Source organism: Bufo bufo, chromosome 7, assembly GCF_905171765.1.
Source record: "Bufo bufo chromosome 7, aBufBuf1.1, whole genome shotgun sequence".
NCBI classification, from domain to species: Eukaryota; Metazoa; Chordata; class Amphibia; order Anura; family Bufonidae; genus Bufo; species Bufo bufo.
Genome location: NC_053395.1, coordinates 83,760,851 through 83,783,162, shown reverse-complemented (window position 1 = coordinate 83,783,162; position 22,312 = coordinate 83,760,851). Strand labels below are relative to the sequence as shown.

Sequence of the window (22,312 nt, the reverse complement as noted above, 5' to 3'; positions counted from 1 at the left end):
AGTGAAACAGCTCAGTCAGATTAGCGTAGAGGCAGCAGCAGGCAGTGTAATAGGAGCCTACAGTGGAAGATAGCCCCGCCCCTCCCCGCCCTCCAACCAATCAGAGGCAACCAGCACTGACTCACAGCACAGGGGGAGTCGAGCAGGGACTCAGAGAATCGTCTGAGAGTTTATTAATTAAAAGAATCGGATGAGTCACAGACTGTGTCCCCGAGTCCCTACCAGGCTTCCTGCTCTGCGGCTCCCTGTCCCCCGACAAGTCCGTCCAGGGGGGCATTAGTATAGCATGTAGCGGAGCTGTGTGTGTACAGGGTGCATGCAGCAGTGTAGCATGTAGCAGAGCAGGAAGCCTGGCAGGGACTCGGTGACTCAGTCTCTGACTCATTTGAGTCTTTTAACTAATAAACTCTCAGACGATTCTCTGAGTCCCCGCAATAACTATACATTGTAATTACATCACAGTCTGCTCCACTGCATTCACTGCAGCAGAGCTGTGTTTGCCAGGAGCGAGTCCCTCTTGACCTTCGGTTCACTTGAGAGCCGACTCAGCAAGTGAACCGAAGATTCGATGAGCTGAGCATGCGCACTGATCTTCAGTTCACTTGCTTCTGCCGGCTCAGGAAGTGAACCGAAGATCCGATTCATGAATCGGTTCTTTTGAATGAACTGATTCGAATGAACCGATTCATGAAAAAGATCCGAACTTCCCATCTCTAATTTATACACTGAGCAGATGGCAGATCTCCCTTCCCTGCTCTGCGCTGATTCGAATCTGCCTTCTCCAGCTCTGCTTAGTGAGGGAGCGTCTGCCAAGCGCAGGGACAGGGAGAAGTGCACACAGCCCAGGCACTGTTATCAGCTGCTGGGGAGGACCTGGCTTTAATCATTTACTTACAGTCCCTGGCTGTCAGTAATCTGACCTTGCAGCAGCCTGCTTCTGCATCCTGTCCTTCAATGGAGGATCATTTTAAGCACAGGTAAAAGTAGGCAGTACAGGGAACAAAACTGTGGAATTAAGGGGTAATTGAATCACCACAATCCAATACTCCAAAAAAAAAAAAATATGACAGTTATACTTTACGTGCCTTGTATTAACTTTGTTTACACGATAAATGCCATTTGCTGAAGCAAGACAACCCCTTTAAGAAAATATTGAACTAAAGATATAGGGGACAATTTATGAAGTCTTTTATGACAAAATAAAATATGCCAATTTTGTCTCATGCCTTATTAATGGCAGAGTAGGAAGTTTACTGCTTTCTACTGCTAATGTACTCAGGCAATTCCTATAACTCATTCTCGGGTGATGGAGTGGCAAAAGAGGCCTCTTACTGCTACGGCTGAAGGGGACTAGGAAGTACGCCGTATTGACCTGTTTTTTCCACCTTTAGTCTCCCAAACCTCTGACACCATGGCTTCTAAGATGGCGCCTGCAGAAATCGCTAAATCACCACTCTCCTCTCAGTGTTTAATGAGTGTGTTTAAAATGGATTCTAATTTAACATCAGCTAAGTTTAATTATTATCTATACTATTTATATTTTAACATCAGTAATACTTGATTACTATTCACAAGGAGATGTAATTTTAACATTTTGATCGTATCCTATACATTGTGATAGTGTAGCTTCATGGCCACCCAATGCCTAATAGGTATGTCTGAATTGGTACCTAATCCAGTGCATGATTTAACACTAGTAATGCATGGCCAATATTAACACTATGTATGAGTGTTTATTCTTGAATTGTGAATTAAAAATATACTAATAGTAATTGTGTCCTATACAGGAAGATTATTTTATCAATGTATCAATGATATCTAATATATAAAGCTGAGAGTATGTGTGTGTGTGTGTGTGTGTGTGTGTGTGTATGTCCGCTAAAGGAATCACGAAATTTGGCACACAGGTACATCAGGTGTCCGGGAAGGTTTTAGACTGGGTTTCAGCTCACTAGCATGTACCGTTCCTGAGATAGTCCCAAAAAATGCAAATATGGCACATCACATGACCTACATTAGCCAATAGAAGCCTGCAAGTCTTTCTCTTCATATCCCAACTGCCATACACATGGTCACATGTCCCTTATCAGCCAATAGAAGTTCAGAGGTCCTTAGTCTCCACATACACACAGTATTACACCAGGTTTCCATAACAAACCAGCCATTTTTCTTCACTGCTGCAGGTCAGCTTTAAAGGGGCAGGGCGCTGTGGATGACACTGTTAAGGGAGCGGAGTGCTGTGGAGGTCACAGTTCAGGGGGCAGGTAGGGTGGCCATTCAGGCCACCCTCAAAAGATGGACTTAAAAACCCCACCCCCTGGTCCCGCTAAGCCACGCCCTCTATCTGGTTAGTCTAAAAGCCGGACTGTCCGGCCTAAAACCGGACCTTTGGCTACTCTAGGGGCAGGCTGCTGTGGAGGTCACAGTTAAAGGGACGGTGTGCTATGGAGGTCAGTGTTAAGGGAAAGATTGCTGTAGAGGCATCTCTTAAGGGGGTGGGGTGTTGTGGAAATCACTGTTAAGGAGATAGAGTGCTGTGGAGGTCACAGTTCAGGGGGCAGGTAGGGTGGCCATTCAGGCCACCCTCAAAAGATGGACTTAAAAACCCCACCCCCTGGTCCCGCTAAGCCACGCCCTCTATCTGGTTAGTCTAAAAGCCGGACTGTCCGGCCTAAAACCGGACCTTTGGCTACTCTAGGGGCAGGCTGCTGTGGAGGTCACAGTTAAGGGGACGGTCTGCTATGGAGGTCAGTGTTAAGGGAAAGATTGCTGTAGAGGCCACTCTTAAGGGGGCGGGGTGTTGTGGAAATCACTGTTAAGGAGATAGAGTACTGTGGAGGTCACTGTTAAGGGGGCGGGATGCTGTGGAGTTCACTGTCAAAGGGGCGGAAACTGTGGAGGTCTCTGTTAAGTGGGCAGGGAACTGTGGAGGTCACAGTTAAGGGGATGGTCCGCTATGGAGGTCAGTGTTAAAGTGCGGGATGCTGTAGAGGTCACTGTTAAGGGGGTGGGGTGTTGTGGAAGTCACATTTTAAGGGAACGGAGCTCTGTGGAGGTCACTGTTGAAGGGGTGGGTTATTGTGGAAATCAATGTTAACGATACGGGGTAGTGTGGAGGTCACTATTAAAGGGAAGGGTGCTGTGGATGTTACTGCTGAGGGGGCAGGCCGCTGTGGATGTCACTGTTAAGGGAGGTGGGGACTGTGGAGGCCACTATTAAAGGGGCAGCAGGTTACTGTGAGGTCACTGTTAAGGCAGCGGGGTACTGTGAGGTCACTGTTAAGGGAGCTGGGTACAGTGGAGGTCACTGTTAAGGGAGCTGGGTACAGTGGAGGTCACTGTTAAGGGAGCGAAAAACTTTGCCAGTCACTGTTAAAGGGGCAGTCGCTGTGGAGGTCACTGTTAAGGGGGTGGGGTTCTGTGGAGGTCACTGTTAAATGGGTGGAAACTGTGGAGGTCTCTGTTAAGTGGCCAGGGAACTGTGGAGGTCACAGTTAAGGGGATGGTCTGCTATGGAGGTCAGTGTTAAGGTGCAGGGTGCTGTAGAGGTCACTGTTAAGGGGGTGGAGTGTTGTGGGGAAGTCACATTTTAACGGAACGGAGCTCTGTGCAGGTGACTGTTGAATGGGTGGGTTATTGTGGAAATCAATGTTAACGATACGGGGTACTGTGGAGGTCACTATTAAACGGGAGGGTGCTGTGGATGTTACTGCTGAGGGGGCAGGCCGCTGTGGAGGTCACAGTTAAGGGAGGAGGGGACTGTGGAGGCCACTATTAAAGGGGCAGCGGGGTACTGTGAGGTCACTGTTAAGGCAGCGGGGTACTGTGAGGTCACTGTTAGGGGAGCTGGGTACAGTGGAGGTCACTGTTAAGGGAGCGAGAAACTTTGGCAGTCACTGTTAAAGGGGCAGTCGCTGTGAAGGTCTCTGTTAAGGGGGCCGGGAATGGTGGAGGTCAGTTAAGGGGACTGTAGCCTATGGTCAGTGTTAAGGGGCAGGTGCTTTAGAGGTTACTGTTAAGGGGGCGGGCCCCTGTGCAGGTCTCTGTCAAGGGGTTGGGGTGCTGTGGAACTCACTGTTAAAGGGGCAGGCTGCTTTAAATGTCAAAGTTAAGGGGGTGGGCTGCTGTGGAGGTCCCATTTTAAGGAGACGGGGCACTTTGGGGGGGTCAGTGTTAAGGGGTGGGGAGCTGTGGAGGTCACTGTTAAGGGGGTGGGGTGCTGTAGATATCACTGTTATAGTGGATACTGTCGATATGTTTTAACGACACACACAAACATTAAATGAAATAGATTAAATATACCCGTGCGAAGCGGGTCCTTCAGATAGTATATATGTAAATTATATTAATCTGTATTATTACAGACAACTTTGAAACATGGATGAAAAAGGACAGCTAATGTGCTAACACTCTTTTAAATATATGAAGGTTTAATTAAACAGTGTGGGTCCCACAAATTAAGGACATATCTTACATGTTTGTCTATTGGTTCATACCTTTTCAGAAATATATTTTAACATGGTCATTTGTTATTTTGCTATTCTTTGAAAAAGGCCTAGTGTAGCCTGGAAAGCGTAAGCTATTTTTACAGCTTTGTACTCTTCAATCAATAAAGTATACGTTTTTTATGGCTTGGTGCAGTGATGGATTTCGTATATTGTTTGGTCCACTGCACTGTGATTATTCAATGTGCTCAATAAAATATATAAGTGGTACAACATTTTGGTGGCGATATATCAAACTGGTGTAAAGTAGAACTGGCTTAGCTGCCCATAGCAACCAATCAGATTCCACCTTTTATTTTTGAGAGCTGATTTGGAAAATAAAAGGTGGAATCTGATTGGTTGCTATGGGCAACAAAGCTAGTTCTACATTACATCAGTTTGATAAATCTCCACATTTGTGTATTATTTGTTTAGATAAATTGTGTTTGTCTGTAATTTTGACTTAGATAATAATCATACTATATGTTACTATCCATGCAAAAATCCAGTGATTTCTAAAGGGTTCACTTACATTTTCTTGCAGCTGTAGCAAAGCAATAAAGCTGGTGTAATATTGTACTATGACCTCTGTTATCTAAACTGAGTTAACTTGTTAGTGCACTGCATTTAATGTCTAGAAACAAAGCTGAGAGGCAGAGTGGACGCTGTTTGAGGTTAGTAATACCATAGTCAGTGCATGTATGTCTTTTTGGTTTGCGGTGGTTTGTCTTGGATTTACATGTGAGACAATTATTGCGTATGTCCTTTTTTACTTTGGATCTAAGTGCATGTAACATGAGTGTGGCTCAGGGACGAGTCAGAAGGCAAAACTAATGTGAGACACAAGAATCTACTACATGTTATTACTTTACAACTATCTATTAATGTAATGTTCACTATCAGTATTAGGTTTGTCTGGTTTATTGTAGTTGACATGTATTCTTTCTTTCAAGATATGTTATTTTTAAAAGGGTTTTCAACTTTTGGCAATCTTTACTTGTTAAAAGGGTCCTTTGACATGTCTTTAGCTTCCCTGTAGCTTCACCAGAGGGAACATGAAACATTACACAGATTTCATTCAAATTAATGGCTGTCCATCCTCCAGAGTGAGAGGCACTATGTAACTGCTTTCTACCCCTCCCTAATAGATTATAGCTTTAAGGTTTAAGAACTACATCTACTGGCCAAAGTAGTTGTAGAAGGTAGAAAGTATCTTCAACTTTCTGTGTCTTTCTTTTAAAGGTCTTACAAGGATTATTTTTAATCTTCCAAAAATGGCCAACCTGATTGTTATACCTGAGACAGGCTTGGCTGATGAGCCCATGCAAATTAAGGTCACAGGACTCCAACCTTCCCAAAAAGTGACTATTCGACTGACACTCAAGGATGACAAGGGTCAACTCTTCCAGTCACGGGCATTCTATGAAGCTGACGATGCAGGAGAAGTCAGCTTAGATAAAACTGCTGCATTAGGAGGAACCTACCAAGGAGTATACCCCATGGGTCTTGTTTGGTCTCTGAAACCATTAAAGCCTTTTCAAAGGCCTATGAAAAAAGATGTTGCAAATTGCCCATTTGAGTACACTGTGGATTTGTTTGATAGCTTGTCATTAGGATTATCTGCTGATCCACAGCCTACTCTAACCAAGACATGTACAAGATGGCATATGGCTCCAGGAATACAAAAAACCCAAATCAAAGAAGGGAGGATTCGAGGCACTTTATTTTATCCTACAGGTAAATTCTAAATTATTAAAATACAAAGGCTAGATTACATCTTTACATAAGCAGTGGTTAGGGAAAATTGTTATGCTCTTTGAGATGTCTTGTTATATTTACATTATCACAATAAATGGCTTCTGATATTTAAGAAACTGTTTTATTAGAACAAGGTGACATAAGGGAATCTCAGGTTTGTCCAGTGTTCCACTTTCGACTTTAAATAATGTTATTCATTGAGGTGCATCTCAATAAATTAAAATATCATTGAAAAGTTAATTTATTTCAGTAATTCAATTCAAAAAGTGAAACACTGTTTCAAGCGTTTATTTCTTTTAATGTTGGTGATTATGGCTTACAGCTAATGAAAACCCCAAAAGTCAGTATCTCCGAAAATTTGAATATTTTATAACACCAATTAAAAAAATTATTTTTAATACAGAAATGTTGGCCTTTGTATGTACACTCGATACTTGGGCGTGGCTTCTTCTACATGAATTACTGCATAAATGTGTGCGGCATGGAGGTGATCAACTTGTGGGACTGCTGAGGTGTTATGCAAGCCCAGGTTGCTTTGATAGCAGCCTTCAGCTTTTCTGCAATGTTGGATCTGGAGTCTCTCTTAACAATACTCCATAGATTCTCAATAGGGTTTAAATCAAGCAAGTTTGCTGGACAATTAATCACAGTGTTACTGTGGTTATTAAACAAGACATTGGTACTTTTGGCAGTGCCAAGTCCTGCTGGAAAATAAAATCAGCATCTCCATAAAGATTGTCAGCAGAGGGAAGCATGAAGTTCTGACTTTTGACTTAATGTAACACAGTGGATCAACACCAGCAGATGACATGGCTCCCTAAACCATCACTGACTGTGGAAACTTTACATTGGACTTCAAGCAACTTGAATTGTCTCTCAGACTCTGGGAGGGAAACAGGACTTTGGACCACTGAGCAACAATCTAGTCATTTTTCACCTTAGACCAGGTAAGATGCTTCTGACATTGTGGGTAATGAGTGGCTTGACACAAGGAATGCAACAATTGTAGCCCATACCCTGGATACGTCTGTGTGTGGTGGATCTTGAAGCACTCACTGTAGCCGCAGTACACTGCTTGTGAATCTCCCCAAATTCTTGAATGGCATTTTCTTGACAATTCTTTCAAGGCTGCGGGTATCCATGTTGCTTGTGCATATTTTTCTAACATTTTACTTGCAATGCCCTTTTGTGGCTTACCCTTACTGGACAATTAGCAAGTCAGCGGTCTTCCGCATGGTTGTGTAGCCTACTGAAACAGAATGAAGGACCATTTAAAGGCTTAGGAAACCTTTGCAGGTGTTTTGTGTTGGTTATCTGATTAAAGTGTGACGCCATGAGTCTACAATATTGAAGTTTTTCACAATATTCCAATTTTCTGAGATACTGACTTTTGGGTTTTCATTAGCTGTAAAAAATAGATCGCTCAGTGTGTAATGAATCTATATAATATGAGTTTCACTTTTTTAATTGAATTACTGAAATAAATTAACTTTTATATGATATTTTAATTTATTGAGATGCACCTATATAAAGTTCCGAGGTCCCACAGCAGGGTACAGATCGGCTGCGTGCCTTTTTACTGTCCTGTATTCACTCTTGGATGGAAAATGGCAAGGTGTTGTTTGTGGGCTGATATTCATTCCTATAGTCAGAGATGTAAACCTCAGAAAACCATCCTTTGAAGTTACTCCAGCCAGTAGCATACTTCAGATTGAAAGTGGAAGAAATATATCTGTGAACCCTTCAGAATTTTCTATATTTCTGCATAAATTTTACATTAGATTTTCGTACAAGTCCTAATAGTAGATAACAGTAACCAAACCAAACAAATGTGTCAAAAATATTAGACTTAGTAATTTATTTATTGAAGAAAATGATGATGATCTAATATCATCTCTGTGAGTGGCAGAACTATGTGAATCTTTAGGACTAGCAGATAATATGAAGGTGAAATTAGGTGGTTTCAATCAATGGGATAACAATCGGGTGTAAGTGGACAACCTGTTTTATTTAAAGAACAGGTATCTATCAAAGTTTGGTCTTCATAGCATGTTTGTGGATGTGTATCATGGCATGAACAAAGGAGATTTCTGAGGCCCTCAGAAGAAGAGTTATCAGGCTGGAAAAGCCTAGTCAAATAAAAACCTGAATCAACCTAATTGCAAACCGAATAAGCTGTAGTTTTATTCTTTATTGAAGACGGGGTTGGAACCCTACTTACAGCTCCTAACAGTGTGCGACAAAGATTTATCTGAGTCCACCCATTACAGTTATTACTCTAGTTAAAATCACATCTTTTCAGGCAGGCTTATCAAGCTACCTAAAATGACTTTTCCCAGACTAAACCTCTCCCCCACCAACTCCTCTGGCCTAAACTTGATGCTCTAGTAGTCCCAAACCTGATGCAGATCGGCCGACACAACTCCTGTCAGTTCAATAATGGCTCAAATCCTACTTATCACAATCAACTACCTTATGTGTCACCCACAATTTCTCATAGATTGTAAGCTCTTGCGAGCAGGGCCCTGACTCCTAGTGTTTCAGTTGCATATTAGCCGGTTACTTTTGTTTTGTACATGAACCCTATAAATTTGTAAAGGGCTGCGGAATATGGTGGCGCTATATAAATACATTAAATTTTTATTATTATTAGTTGCCCTCCTCTGAACCCTCACCCTGGAAGCTGTTTTATACAGAGCAATGAGTAAAAATTCCTTCAAGCCAATGTGTAGGACTAATAACCAATTATTGGAAACATTTAGTTGCAGTTATTTCTGCAGAAGGGAGTCACACCAGATACTGAAAGCAAAAGTTCATATACTTCTGCCACTCACACACGTGGTATTGGATAATTTTTAGTGATGGACGAACATCTGCCGGGACGGTTCGCGAACGCGATCAAATGTTCGCGAACCGCAAGTTCGCGGCGGGTCCCATTCATTTTAATGGCAGGCGAACCATAAAAATATTCAGCTCATATTTGCAGCCAAGAAATAATTACTAGAAGTGCACAAATAGTCCCACAACATGGACAGTGACATACCAGATGTATTATTCAAATTTGCAATCTCCATTAATTTATTTTTCAATGCAAAATATCGGCAATATAATTTTTGCGTACGCGCATGCGCAAATGCACTATGCAGTACCCAAATGCACTATAAAGAAAGTATATTGGTATATAACACCCCGCTTCAATCAGTTTTTTTGGGGGACGACTGTTATATCACACCAGTAGAAATTATTTGTTCCAATAACGCTTGTCCCTCTATATACCTGCAATATCGCAGCAGAACCGCACACAACTGCCGCACAATACAAATGCAGTATAATATACTTTCTAACATAGAAAGTATATTATAACATTGTACAAGGAAGGCAATCCATTAGAAGATACATAAAGATAAAACGTAACCTTTAATAATGTTACTATGAGGGTCCACTCACACGTCCGTAAGTGTTTTGCGGATCCGCAAAACACAGACACCGGCAATGTGCATTCCACAATTTGTGGACCGCACATCGCCAGCACTATAATAGAAAATGCCTAATCTTGTCTGCAATTGCGGACAAGAATAGGGCATGTTCTATTTTTTTGCGGAAGTGCGGATCCGCAAATGCGGATGTGGACAGCACATTCCGGCCCCATTAAAAATTAATGGGTCTGCACCCGTTCCGCAAAATTGCGAAACAGATGCGGACCCATTTGGCGGACGTGTGAATGGAAAAGATATCCCTCAAAATGAAAATAAATTAAATTATTAAAGTTAAGCAAAAAGCATAGATGTGGTAGGCAATAACAAGTGCTCGGCGGCACCAAACCATAAGTCCTACCACAATCCGGGGGGTTCCAGTGCACATTGATGAATCCAGAAGGGAAAGCAAAAAAATATTCATCCCTGGGCTAGATAATGATGTGGTATTGAAGGACAGGGTGGGCAAAGAATTGTCCCTGATATTGCCCTACAGGGGGGTGCTATTCTGGCCCTGATAGCCTAACCATAGACCACCTGCCCTGATAAGAGCGACCCCGTCTGGAACCTTACCCTATATAAAAATGGCCCTAGTAAGCCCCTAGCCCCTAGGCCCTTGACTTCCATGTGATCACTATATAGATCTATGTGTTTTTGACTCATTATAAAAGTATATTATAAGTATATTGCACCCCTCTGTGTATCACACATATCGATAGCACACCTATACCAGTCCTTAAAAGGACTTTTGTGGCCCTATTAGCTAGCGTTTGGTGTCCCTAACAGCCTGTCCCAGCTCCACACAGCAACCTCTCCCTACACTGGCAAAACACTGAATGTAAAATGGTGGCTAGATCAGGTTTATTTATAAGGTAGGGGGCATGTCCATATGCTGAAATGTCTCAATTGGCTGTCCTGTACCACCTGATGGATGTGTCATGGGTCAAAGTTCTTCACAATGTAAAGGAATATGGCGGGCGCGAATTTCTCCATATGTCCGCATGTTCGGCGACTCGTGAACACGCAAAGTTTGCCGCGAAACGACCGCCGGGCAAATCGCAAGGCCATCTCTAATCATTTTCCTTAAAGGGGTTGTCCGAGCTATTTTTTTGTTCTTTCTATGTTCCTAACTAGGCAAATATAACAACTTTACAATTAACTCACTTTATCTGCAGTGCCTGGTTTATCAGATTTGACTGAGGGTCACATGACCTGTGATGTCAGCTTCTCTCCCTGCTCTGATAAAGTTTGTTTACAAGCCTGTAAATGAGACGTCACTCTGCTGGCCACGCCCCCCCCCCTTCACTGCCGGGCTGTCTGCTCTCTCCTAGGATTCTTAACCCCTTCAGCTGCACAGACTGGATAGCTGCAGCAGTGACAATGCTGGGCACAGGAGCTGACATACTAGAGAGAGCATTGCACAAGAAGGTAGGGGGAAGATCCTGTGTGTATTAGCAGTGTCATTATACAGGTGGGACTTGTAGTTCTACACTTACAAGTTGCTGTTTATTCTCCCAGTACTCAGGGCAGCTCTTGTATCCACTCCCTTAGCAGTGTCTTTATACAGCTGGGACTTGTAGTTCTACACATACAACATGCTGCTGAGTCTCCCAGCAGGCAGACATATCACTCAGGGCAGTACATGTATTCACTCCCTTAGCAGAGCAGGGGGAGGGGCAGATTGTTTTTATTGCATGTAAACAAAGAGCCAGAAAAGAACCAGGGAAATGAGGAAATATATATATTTTTTTTTGCATAAAACTTGCTTAGCTTAGTTATACTGTATATTGCTGCCCATCAGAATTTCAGATCTATATATATTTTTTTCATAACTCGGACAACCCCTTTAATAAATAAATGACTAAGTCTAATACTTTTGATTATTTTGTTTGATTTGGTTATTTTTATCTACTATTACAAACTGTTTGAAAATTTTATGTAGTCTTAGGTGAAATTTATGCTGAAATATGGAAAATTCTGAAGGGTTCACAAACTTTCAAGCAATACTGTATATCTACCCATTGTGTATGTTATATTGACTACAGAAGAGTAATAGAAGAGAGTGCAATAAGTTTTTACGTATTCTTTTATCCAAGTGGCAGGCTATACCATTATTTGCAGAGCCCGAATAACACATTAATCGCGCTAGTTTTATGTACTGTATGTGACTAGCGCTGAAAGTTTTATACAGTTGTTTAAAATGTCACAAATGCTTTATTTTCATACAACCAGTTACCGGTATGTCTTTTTTTATATCAATTTTAATGTTAGAAATGCAATGGTTGCTTTTATTATTCCAGTATTAAAACTACGGTTTCTGCTGTTTTCTCAATTTTATCTTAAGATAATAATACAATTAAATGACAAATATTTTTTATCTGATACTGTAGAAGGAGAAGGATCATACCCTGGTATAATTGACCTGTTTGGTGGAGGTGGAGGCCTTGCAGAATACCGTGCTAGTCTCCTTGCCAGTCATGGATTTGTGGTTCTCGCTCTGGCATATTTTGCATATTCTGATCTACCACAAACATTTCAAAAACTACATCTGGAATATTTTGAAGAAGCCGTAGATCTGCTTCTAAAACATCCAAAGGTAAAGTGTCACTTACAACCAATATACCGTGGTGATCAAAGTTTAGGCTCATGTGAGGGTTCTCATATGACACTTAAGTCACAGTAAAAGGAAGGAACGACCGGCACTCTTACAATGGGAGTAATGTGAGACAACTGTAAAATATGTTTAACACTATTTAATAACATTTATAGCACGTGATACAGTACAATTGTGATACATAGATACATGAGATGCTCTCAAAAATTTAAATAAAAGATGTAATAAAATGAATTAAAATATAATGAACTGGATAGAATTATAAGTCCAAGTATTATCTATTAGTATCCTCCTGAGGTAGTTTTCGGTATATTGTGGCTTTTACTCAGTCTTTCGAAGTAATCACTACTTCTTCCTCCACCCACTGAGGAAGAGGTAGTGATTACTTCAAAACGTGTCTGGGAAAGCTGAGAAATATTCACTTGCAAAAGTCCTTGGAGCATGGCCATGGCTTCTACACCTAAATGCCCTCTGTAGAGATCATCCTCTTGACACTTGGAGCATACAGCACAAAATAGCTGTGGACCGATACAACGCCTGGTTCAACTCCATTGCGAAATATAAATTATCGAAAAATTCGTAAAATCTAAAAATTTTCATATCCGACAAACGATCTGAATCACATCAAGAGCAAAGAGCACTTACACGTGGGACGCCACAGTAACACGAGCCAGCTCAAAACAGTAAGTAGACATCTAACAAACTGCATTATATGTCGGAATACTACAGAGAGACTATCTATGCGCTGTAATACCATTATATGCGCTTTTCAATGACATGCGCTTTTATTACCACCTATGTGTTTCATTCCATACGCTTTTTCATTCCTTTTTTCATCACTTTAAGGGCTCTTTCACACTTGCGTTGTTGGGTTCCGGCATAGAGTTCCGTCGTCGGGGCTCTATGCCGGAAGAATCCTGATCAGGATTATCCCAATGCATTCTGAATGGAGAGAAATCCGTTCAGGATGCATCAGGATGCCTTCAGTTCCGGAACGGAACGTTTTTTGGCCGGAGAAAATACCGCAGCATGCTGCGCTTTTTGCTCCGGCCAAAAATCCTGAACACTTGCCGCAAGGCCGGATCCGGAATTAATGCCCATTGAAAGGCATTAATCCGGATCCGGCCTTAAGCTAAACGTCGTTTCGGCGCATTACCGGATCCGACGTTTAGCTTTTTCTGAATGGTTACCATGGCTTCCAGGACGCTAAAGTCCTGCTTGCCATGGTAAAGTGTAGTGGGGAGCGGGGGAGCAGTATACTTACCGTCCGTGCAGCTCCCGGGGCGCTTCAGAGTGACGTCAGGGCGCCCCACGCTCATGGATGACGTGTCGCATGGATCACGTCATCCATGCGCATGGGGCGCTCTGACGTCATTCTGGAGCGCCCCGGGAGCTGCACGGACTGTAAGTATACTGCTCCCCCGCTCCCCACTACTATTATGGCAGCCAGGACTTTAATAGCGTCCTGGGTGCCATAGTAACACTGAACGCATTTTGAAGACGGATCCGTCTTCAAATGCTTTCAGTTCACTTGCGTTGTTACGGATCCGGCGGGCACCTCCGGCAAATGGAGTGCACGACGGATCCGGACAACGCAAGTGTGAAAGAGCCCTAAGACTGAGTAAAAGCCACAATATACCGAAAACGACCTCAGGAGGATACTAATAGATAATACTTGGACTTATAATCCTATCCAGTTCATTATATTTTAATTCATTTTATTACATCTTTTATTTTATTTTTGAGAGCATCTCATGTATCTATGTATCACAATTTTACTGTATCACGTGATATAAATGTTATTAAATAGTGTTAAACATATTTTACAGTTGTCTCACATTACTCCCATTGTAAGAGTGCCGGTCGTTCCTTCTTTTTACTTATCTGTTTTTGAATAGGGTGATTCAAATCAGACCAGAGCACCTGACCCAGATTACAAGCAGTGGGCCGTCTGAACTTTTCTATATACTTAAGTCACAGTACTTCGGAAAAGTTTGGATTTTAAAGATAAACACACACAATTCTTTAAAATAAGATAATTATCTCATTTTGCTCTTTATTTATTTCTTATTGCTTATATAGCACCACAAATTCCCCAGTGCTGTACACACACAAGGGCACATTTTATAAGAAGTCAACTAACATATTGGTATGTTTTTGGAAAATAATTAGAAACTAGAGTATATGGAGGAAACTCATACACAGAGAGAAGATGCAAAATCCATGCAGAATATTACTCAAAAAAATCTCACATCTTAACTTTCCGGGAACTGAATGTGGGTAATTAAATAGTAACTTAAAATTTATGTTCACAAATGCCAGAAATCTAGCAAGTAAAATGGGGGAGCTGGAGTCTATGGTACTAGAAGAAAACAGAGATGTAGTTGGTGTGGCTGAGACATAGATGGACTCGTCACATGACTGGTCTGTTACTATAAAGAATTTTACACTCTTTAGGAAACAGGGCAAATAGAAAAGGCGTTGGTGTGCGCCTGTATGTGAGGAGTAATATAAAGACAAGTGTGAAAGAGGTTATCGTGGGTGAGGAGGATGAAGATGTTGAATCCTTATGGGAAATGAACTCAGAAAATATAACACTTGGTGTAATCTATAGACCCACTAACATCACAGAGGAGATAAAACTATCGCTGTATAACCAAATAGAGCGAGCTGCACAGACTGGTACAGTGCTCATAATGGGAGATTTTAATTTCCCAGATATTGACTGGGGTCATGCTTTTGCCTCAACTGCAAAGGGGAGAAAACTCCTCAACTTGCTGCAGGACCATTTTATGGGCCAGTTTGTAGAAGGTCCCACTAGGGGTGATGCTCTGTTGGATCTGGTAATTTCTAACAATGCAGAACTTGTTGGAAATGTTACTGTTCGTAAAAACACTGGGTAATAGTGACCACAATATGATTACCATATTTTTCGCTTTATAAGACACATACCAGGTTTAAGAGGAGGAAAATAAGATTTTTTTTTTCATTAGACCTCCTATCAGACCCCCATAAATATCAGGACATCAGATCAGGCCCCCATATCAGGACATCACATCAGCCCTCCATGTCAGAACCCCATCAGACCTCAGATCAGCCCTCAATGTCAAACCCCCATCAGACCTTAGATCAGCCCTCAATGTTAGACCCCATCAGACCTCACATCAGCCCTCAATGTTAGACCCCATCAGAACTTGGATCAGATCAAAATAAAAACCTCCTCTTACCTGTCCTGCGCCGCGGCTCCTCTCCACCTCCAGCAAAAGTCACGCTTCCCTGTCTTCCCGGCCTGCGCTGCTCTGTATGCGGTCAGGACAGTAAAGCACCGGCCCCTGGAAGGCAGATTGAGAAGGGTGAGTACCACAAGTGCTTACAGTGCTTCACTCCCCGCTCTCGGCACCTAATGCTTACTAGTGAGCGCTTCCATAATGGGGGAAAAAAGTGAGTCTTAGAAAGAAAAAAATACGGTATATTCCCCTTCAAACTATAAAAAGCAAACTCTGGCTGGGAGAGTAAACATACAGAATTTTAAAAAGTCCAATTTTTTCATTAGACCTCCTATCAGACCCCCATAAATATCAGGACATCAGATCAGGCCCCCATATCAGGACATCACATCAGCCCTCCATGTCAGAACCCCATCAGACCTCAGATCAGCCCACAATGTCAAACCCCCATCAGACCTTAGATCAGCCCTCAATGTTAGACCCCATCAGACCTCACATCAGCCCTCAATGTTAGACCCCATCAGAACTTGGATCAGATCAAAATAAAAACCTCCTCTTACCTGTCCTGCGCCGCGGCTCCTCTCCACCTCCAGCAAAAGTCACGCTTCCCTGTCTTCCCGGCCTGCGCTGCTCTGTATGCGGTCAGGACAGTAAAGCACCGGCCCCTGGAAGGCAGATTGAGAAGGGTGAGTACCACAAGTGCTTACGGTGCTTCACTCCCCGCTCTCGGCACCTAATGCTTACTAGTGAGCGCTTCCATAATGGGGGAAAAAAGTGAGTCTTATAAAGAAAGAAATACGGTATATTCCCCTTCAAACTATAAAAAGCAAACTTTGGCTGGGAGAGTAAACATACAGAATTTTAAAAAGTCCAATTTCCCTGGGTTGAGGGTAGCATTTCAGGGCATAGACTGAGAGCTTTAAATCCACATTGGATAATTACATTGGAAAATGTATTTCTGTAGTACTATTAACAACTACTGTAAAAATGTCAATAAATTTCAAAAAAGGCATTTAAAAATACAAATATATGGGCTTAGCTTATAAAGGGCTAAATAAAATCTATAAAAGAGATATAATCTGCAAAAATACTAAATTAATGGCAGGTGGCGACAGGGACAACCCCCCCCCCCCTCAAAAAAAAATCTTTAAATATACATGCTAAAAAACCAAAGTCAGAGCAGTTAGGTCTCCTAAATAATGGTAAAGAAGGGATGCTCAGTAGAAATGAGGAAGAGGCAGGGTTACTACATTATTATTATTATTATTTTTTATCTTTGTATATGTAAAAGAAGAGAAAAGAGCTGATATTGGTGATGCCAGCGCTTTTAGTACATCCAGTAATACACTCAATTGGCTAACTTGCAGATATGGTCCAAGCTAAGTTAAATAAGTTAAATGTGAACAAGTCTCCAGGTCCAGATGGATTACACAGTTTAGTTATTGTTGTGCCCCTGTTCAAAATGTTTAGAAATTCTCTAGGGACTGGTACAGTGCCAATTGACTGGTCCAAGGCAAATGTGGTCCCCATATTCAAAAAGCGCTCTAGATCTTTTATAGACCATAAAAGTTAACTTCTTTTGTGGGAAAATGTTTTCCACAAGGACTATAGAGTCCTTTAAGGACTCTTAAGGGACTATATACAGGAGTATGTGACTGTTAATAATATCATAAGTGATAACCCTCATGGGTTTACCAAGGACAGAAGTTGTCAGACTAACCTGATTTGTTTTTATGGGGAGCAGAGTAGAAGCCTGGACAGAGGGTCGGCTGTGGATGTAGTGTTGGATTTTGCAAAGGCTTTTGATACTGTTCCTTATAGACCAGGGGCGGACACAGACAGCTGAGGGCCCCTTTGCAAAAAATGTGCCTGGGCCCCCCCTCCCCAAACCACACATACAGACATAAACATAAACATATACAATACATGCATAATCCTGGAAGACCAAGGAGCATATAAGGCTGCACAGTGCTTTTGGCCAAAAATGTGTCGTGCAACCAAGGATCCCAGCAGCACAATGCTGCAATGCATTGAGTTAAAATGAACGGGGTCGCATTGTTACCTTCAAGTTTCTTACACTCACAATCAGAAAGTCGCAAGAAATTCAGCAGACTGGATTTTTAGTCAGGTGACGGCCCCATTTACTTTTACTACTTGCGGTGTAGCGTAGTGTTGCTTCAGGCTTTGGCTGCACAATGTGTGTTGCAGCCACAGCCACCTTGTGGTGTTAACCTAAGGGACCATTTAGACGGCCATATGTATTTTGCATTTCGCAAATTGCGGATCTGCAAAACACGGAGACTGGCCGCGTGCGTCCTATGATAAAAAATGCTGATTCTTGTCCGCAATTGCCGCAGAACAGAAGTACAGCACGCATGTGCTGTCTGCATCATTTGAAGCCCCATTGAAATTAATTGGTCTTTTTCACACATCCTCACAGGCACTCTCACATGCACACACTGTCATACATGCAGGCACTCTCACATACACACACTGTCATACATGCAGGCACTTTTACATACACACACTGTAATACATGCAAGCACTCTTTTACACTACATTAAATATAGATCCCTTCCTCACCTACTGGCCTTCTGTATTGCTGGTTCTTGTGTCCTCAACCAGGCTTCTCCCCCTCTCAGTAGCAGGGCTCGGTCTACACACAGCAGCAGCCCTGCCTTTCTTCTAGCAGAGCTGGCTCATTGGAGGAGAGGCTGTCAGTGCTTTGGAGGGACAGTTTGTAGACCAATCAGCTCTCCTGGTCAGTAAGGTTGGGTCCACAAGGTCCTATGGCAAAATGCAGTGCTTTTTGCCGCATTTTTTTAAAATTCAGACCCTGTAGATCCAGCCTTACTGACCAGGAGTACTGATTACACTATAACCTGCCAGCTCTCCTATGAATCAGCGCTGCTATTCAGCTCCTAACCAGCAGATCTTCTCTCAGTCCCTCTGAAGTTCATGAAGGGGGCCCCACTGCAGCCAGCTACTTTTCCTACTGTGTGCAATTGCACAGGGGTAGGAGCTTACCAGCAACTCAGAAAGCTCATTTGTTAGTTTGGGGCCCACAGGATTTCACCATCTCTTCAGTGGGCCAGTCCAGGCTGGGCCCCCTCACACTCTATGCCCCTATGCAGCTGAACCAGCTGCACAGGCGGTATGTCCACCCCTGTCATAGAGGTTTAAAGGGGTTTTACCATCTCAGACAATGGGGGGCATATCACTAGGATATTTCCCCATTGTCTGATAGTTGCGGGTCCCACCTCTGGGACCCGCACCTACAATGAGAACAGAGTGGGGAAATGAACGGAGGGTGCACTGCGCATGTGCAGCTGCCCTCCATTCATTTCTATGGTGCCACTGAAAATCTCAGAGGGCCACATAGAAATGAATAGGAGTAGGGGCAGTGCATGCGTAGTGCGCTCCTAATCACTTTTATGGGAGCAACGGGGAGCAGCTCTTGGTGGAGGATGGACCCCAGGAAATCCAGGGTCCTCCAGCCACAGCTCTCCCCGCTCTGTTCTCGTTGTAGGTGCGGGTCCCAGAGGTGGGACCCGCACCTATCAGACAATGGGGGCATATCCTAGCGATATGCCCCCATTGTATGTGATGGGAATACCCCTTTAATAGGTAAAATAAGGCTTTGGCTGCACAATGTGTGTTGCAGCCACAGCCACCTTGTGGTGTTAACCTAAGGGACCATTTAGACGGCCATATGTATTTTGCATTTCGCAAATTGCGGATCTGCAAAACACGGAGACTGGCCGCGTGCGTCCTATGATAAAAAATGCTGATTCTTGTCCGCAATTGCCGCAGAACAGAAGTACAGCACGCATGTGCTGTCTGCATCATTTGAAGCCCCATTGAAATTAATTGGTCTTTTTCACACATCCTCACAGGCACTCTCACATGCACACACTGTCATACATGCAGGCACTCTCACATACACACACTGTCATACATGCAGGCACTCTCACATACACACACTGTCATACATGCAGGCACTTTTACATACACACACTGTAATACATGCAAGCACTCTTTTACACTACATTAAATATAGATCCCTTCCTCACCTACTGGCCTTCTGTATTGCTGGTTCTTGTGTCCTCAACCAGGCTTCTCCCCCTCTCAGTAGCAGGGCTCGGTCTACACACAGCAGCAGCCCTGCCTTTCTTCTAGCAGAGCTGGCTCATTGGAGGAGAGGCTGTCAGTGCTTTGGAGGGACAGTTTGTAGACCAATCAGCTCTCCTGGTCAGTAAGGTTGGGTCCACAAGGTCCTATGGCAAAATGCAGTGCTTTTTGCCGCATTTTTTTAAAATTCAGACCCTGTAGATCCAGCCTTACTGACCAGGAGTACTGATTACACTATAACCTGCCAGCTCTCCTATGAATCAGCGCTGCTATTCAGCTCCTGACCAGCAGATCTTCTCTCAGTCCCTCTGAAGTTCATGAAGGGGGCCCCACTGCAGCCAGCTACTTTTCCTACTGTGTGCAATTGCACAGGGGTAGGAGCTTACCAGCAACTCAGAAAGCTCATTTGTTAGTTTGGGGCCCACAGGATTTCACCATCTCTTCAGTGGGCCAGTCCAGGCTGGGCCCCCTCACACTCTATGCCCCTATGCAGCTGAACCAGCTGCACAGGCGGTATGTCCACCCCTGTCATAGAGGTTTAAAGGGGTTTTACCATCTCAGACAATGGGGGGCATATCACTAGGATATTTCCCCATTGTCTGATAGTTGCGGGTCCCACCTCTGGGACCCGCACCTACAATGAGAACAGAGTGGGGAAATGAACGGAGGGTGCACTGTGCATGTGCAGCTGCCCTCCATTCATTTCTATGGTGCCACTGAAAATCTCCGAGGGCCACATAGAAATGAATAGGAGTAGGGGCAGTGCATGCGTAGTGCGCTCCTAATCACTTTTATGGGAGCAACGGGGAGCAGCTCTTGGTGGAGGATGGACCCCAGGAAATCCAGGGTCCTCCAGCCACAGCTCTCCCCGCTCTGTTCTCGTTGTAGGTGCGGGTCCCAGAGGTGGGACCCGCACCTATCAGACAATGGGGGCATATCCTAGCGATATGCCCCCATTGTATGTGATGGGAATACCCCTTTAATAGGTAAAATAAAGTCTATAGCCTTAGACAGTATAGTTTGTAATTGGATTGAAAATTGGCTTAAGGACCATCTCCAGAAAGTTGTGGTCAATGATTCCTATTCTGAATGGTCTGGGGTTATAAGTGGTGTACCCCAAGGTTCAGTGCTGGGTCCCCTATTATATATTTATTAATGATATTGAGGATAGGATTAATAGCACAGTTTATATTTTTGCAAGTATTAATAGGATCACCTAGCACTCCTGTACAGTATACTGTATTTGTTAAAGCACATGGCTCCCATATTAGTTATTTCGGCCAGGTGTAATACACATGCATCATTGAGATACTGTTGCTGTTGAAGAGATAATGGGCAAATATTGTGGGCATATGCAATATATTCCAGAGAAAAATAGGTGGTGTGTCCAATATATCCTTCAGGCCCTACTGCAGTTGCTAGAAATTAAAAAATAAGTGACGTTTTTCCTGCGTCTGTAAAAAAAATAAAAATAGACCTGTCCGTGATTATTTTGATGGTAATTATCATCACTTTACAGCTCACAGTTAATGCTGGTAATGAGTTCTTATCAGTATATTGAGTTATAGACAGGTATCACTTATAATATTTATCATCCATTATGATTTTCTATATTGTCCGTAAAAAAAACATCTGTCCGTGATTTTGTGATATTTTTTCCACAAAAAAAAAAACTGTCAGGTAGAAGCCAATTTTCCTCGCTATAGGGGAAAAATTCCTTCCTGACTCCAATCAGGCAGTCAGAATAAGGCTGCATTCACACGTCTGATCTATACCAGTGTATCACTGTACAGCGGCAGCAGCAGGAAGCGCACGGCGTCATAGCAACTAATGACGCCGTGCGCTCCTGCACTCTGAAGAAATCCAGGCAGGTATCACACGGACCGTGTTCCACGGACGTGTGGATGCAGCCTAACTCTTTTAATGCACCCCATGACCTTATTAGCCTTGGCAGCAGCTGACTGGCACTGGTTTCTACAGATAAGTTTGCTGTCCACTAAAATTCTTAAGTCCTTTTCCATGTCAGTGTTACCAAGTGTTTTACCATTTAGTACTTATGAGTAACTTGCATTATTCCTTGCCATGTGCATAACCTTACATTTGTCAGTGTTAAACCTCATCTGCCACTTTTCTGCCCAAGCCTCCAACATAGCCAGATATATCTGTAACAATATACTGTCCTCTTCCGTGTCAATTACTTTACACAGTTTAGTGTCATCTGCAAAAATTTACATTATACTGTGCAAACCTTTTACAAGATCATTGATAATTATGTTGAAGAGAATAGGGCCCAATACTGACCCCTGTGGTACCTCAGTGACTGTGACCAAAAACATCCATTAACTTGCAGCACTCAAGTCTAGATCTTACCTCCTCACAGAAACTGATTAAATTCGTTTGACATGACCGATCCCTCATGAAGCTAGGCTGAGACAGTGTTGTTCACTTATTTTCATTGAGGTACTCCATGATAGCGCTCAAGTCTAGAACTTACCTCCTCACAGAAACTGATTAAATTAGTTTGACATGACCGATCAATCATGAAGCCAGGCTGAGACAGTGTTGTTGATTTATTTTCATTGAGGTACTCCAATATAGTGTAACGGTCACGTCCACACACACACA

At 42.9% G+C, this 22,312-nt stretch overlaps 1 protein-coding gene across 1 annotated transcript in view; it reads left to right on the top strand.

The window, feature by feature from the left end:
* Positions 1–5,110: 5,110 nt before the first annotated feature.
* Positions 5,111–22,312, top strand: part of LOC121008572 (acyl-coenzyme A amino acid N-acyltransferase 1-like) — a 50,292-nt gene continuing 33,090 nt past the window's right edge. Inside the window, exons 1-3 of the mRNA XM_040441201.1 lie at positions 5,111–5,158; positions 5,727–6,221; positions 12,109–12,311. Of these exons, the coding sequence (XP_040297135.1) occupies positions 5,759–6,221; positions 12,109–12,311 (666 nt within the window). The 5' untranslated portion in view covers positions 5,111–5,158; positions 5,727–5,758. The remainder of the gene's footprint in view (positions 5,159–5,726; positions 6,222–12,108; positions 12,312–22,312) is intronic.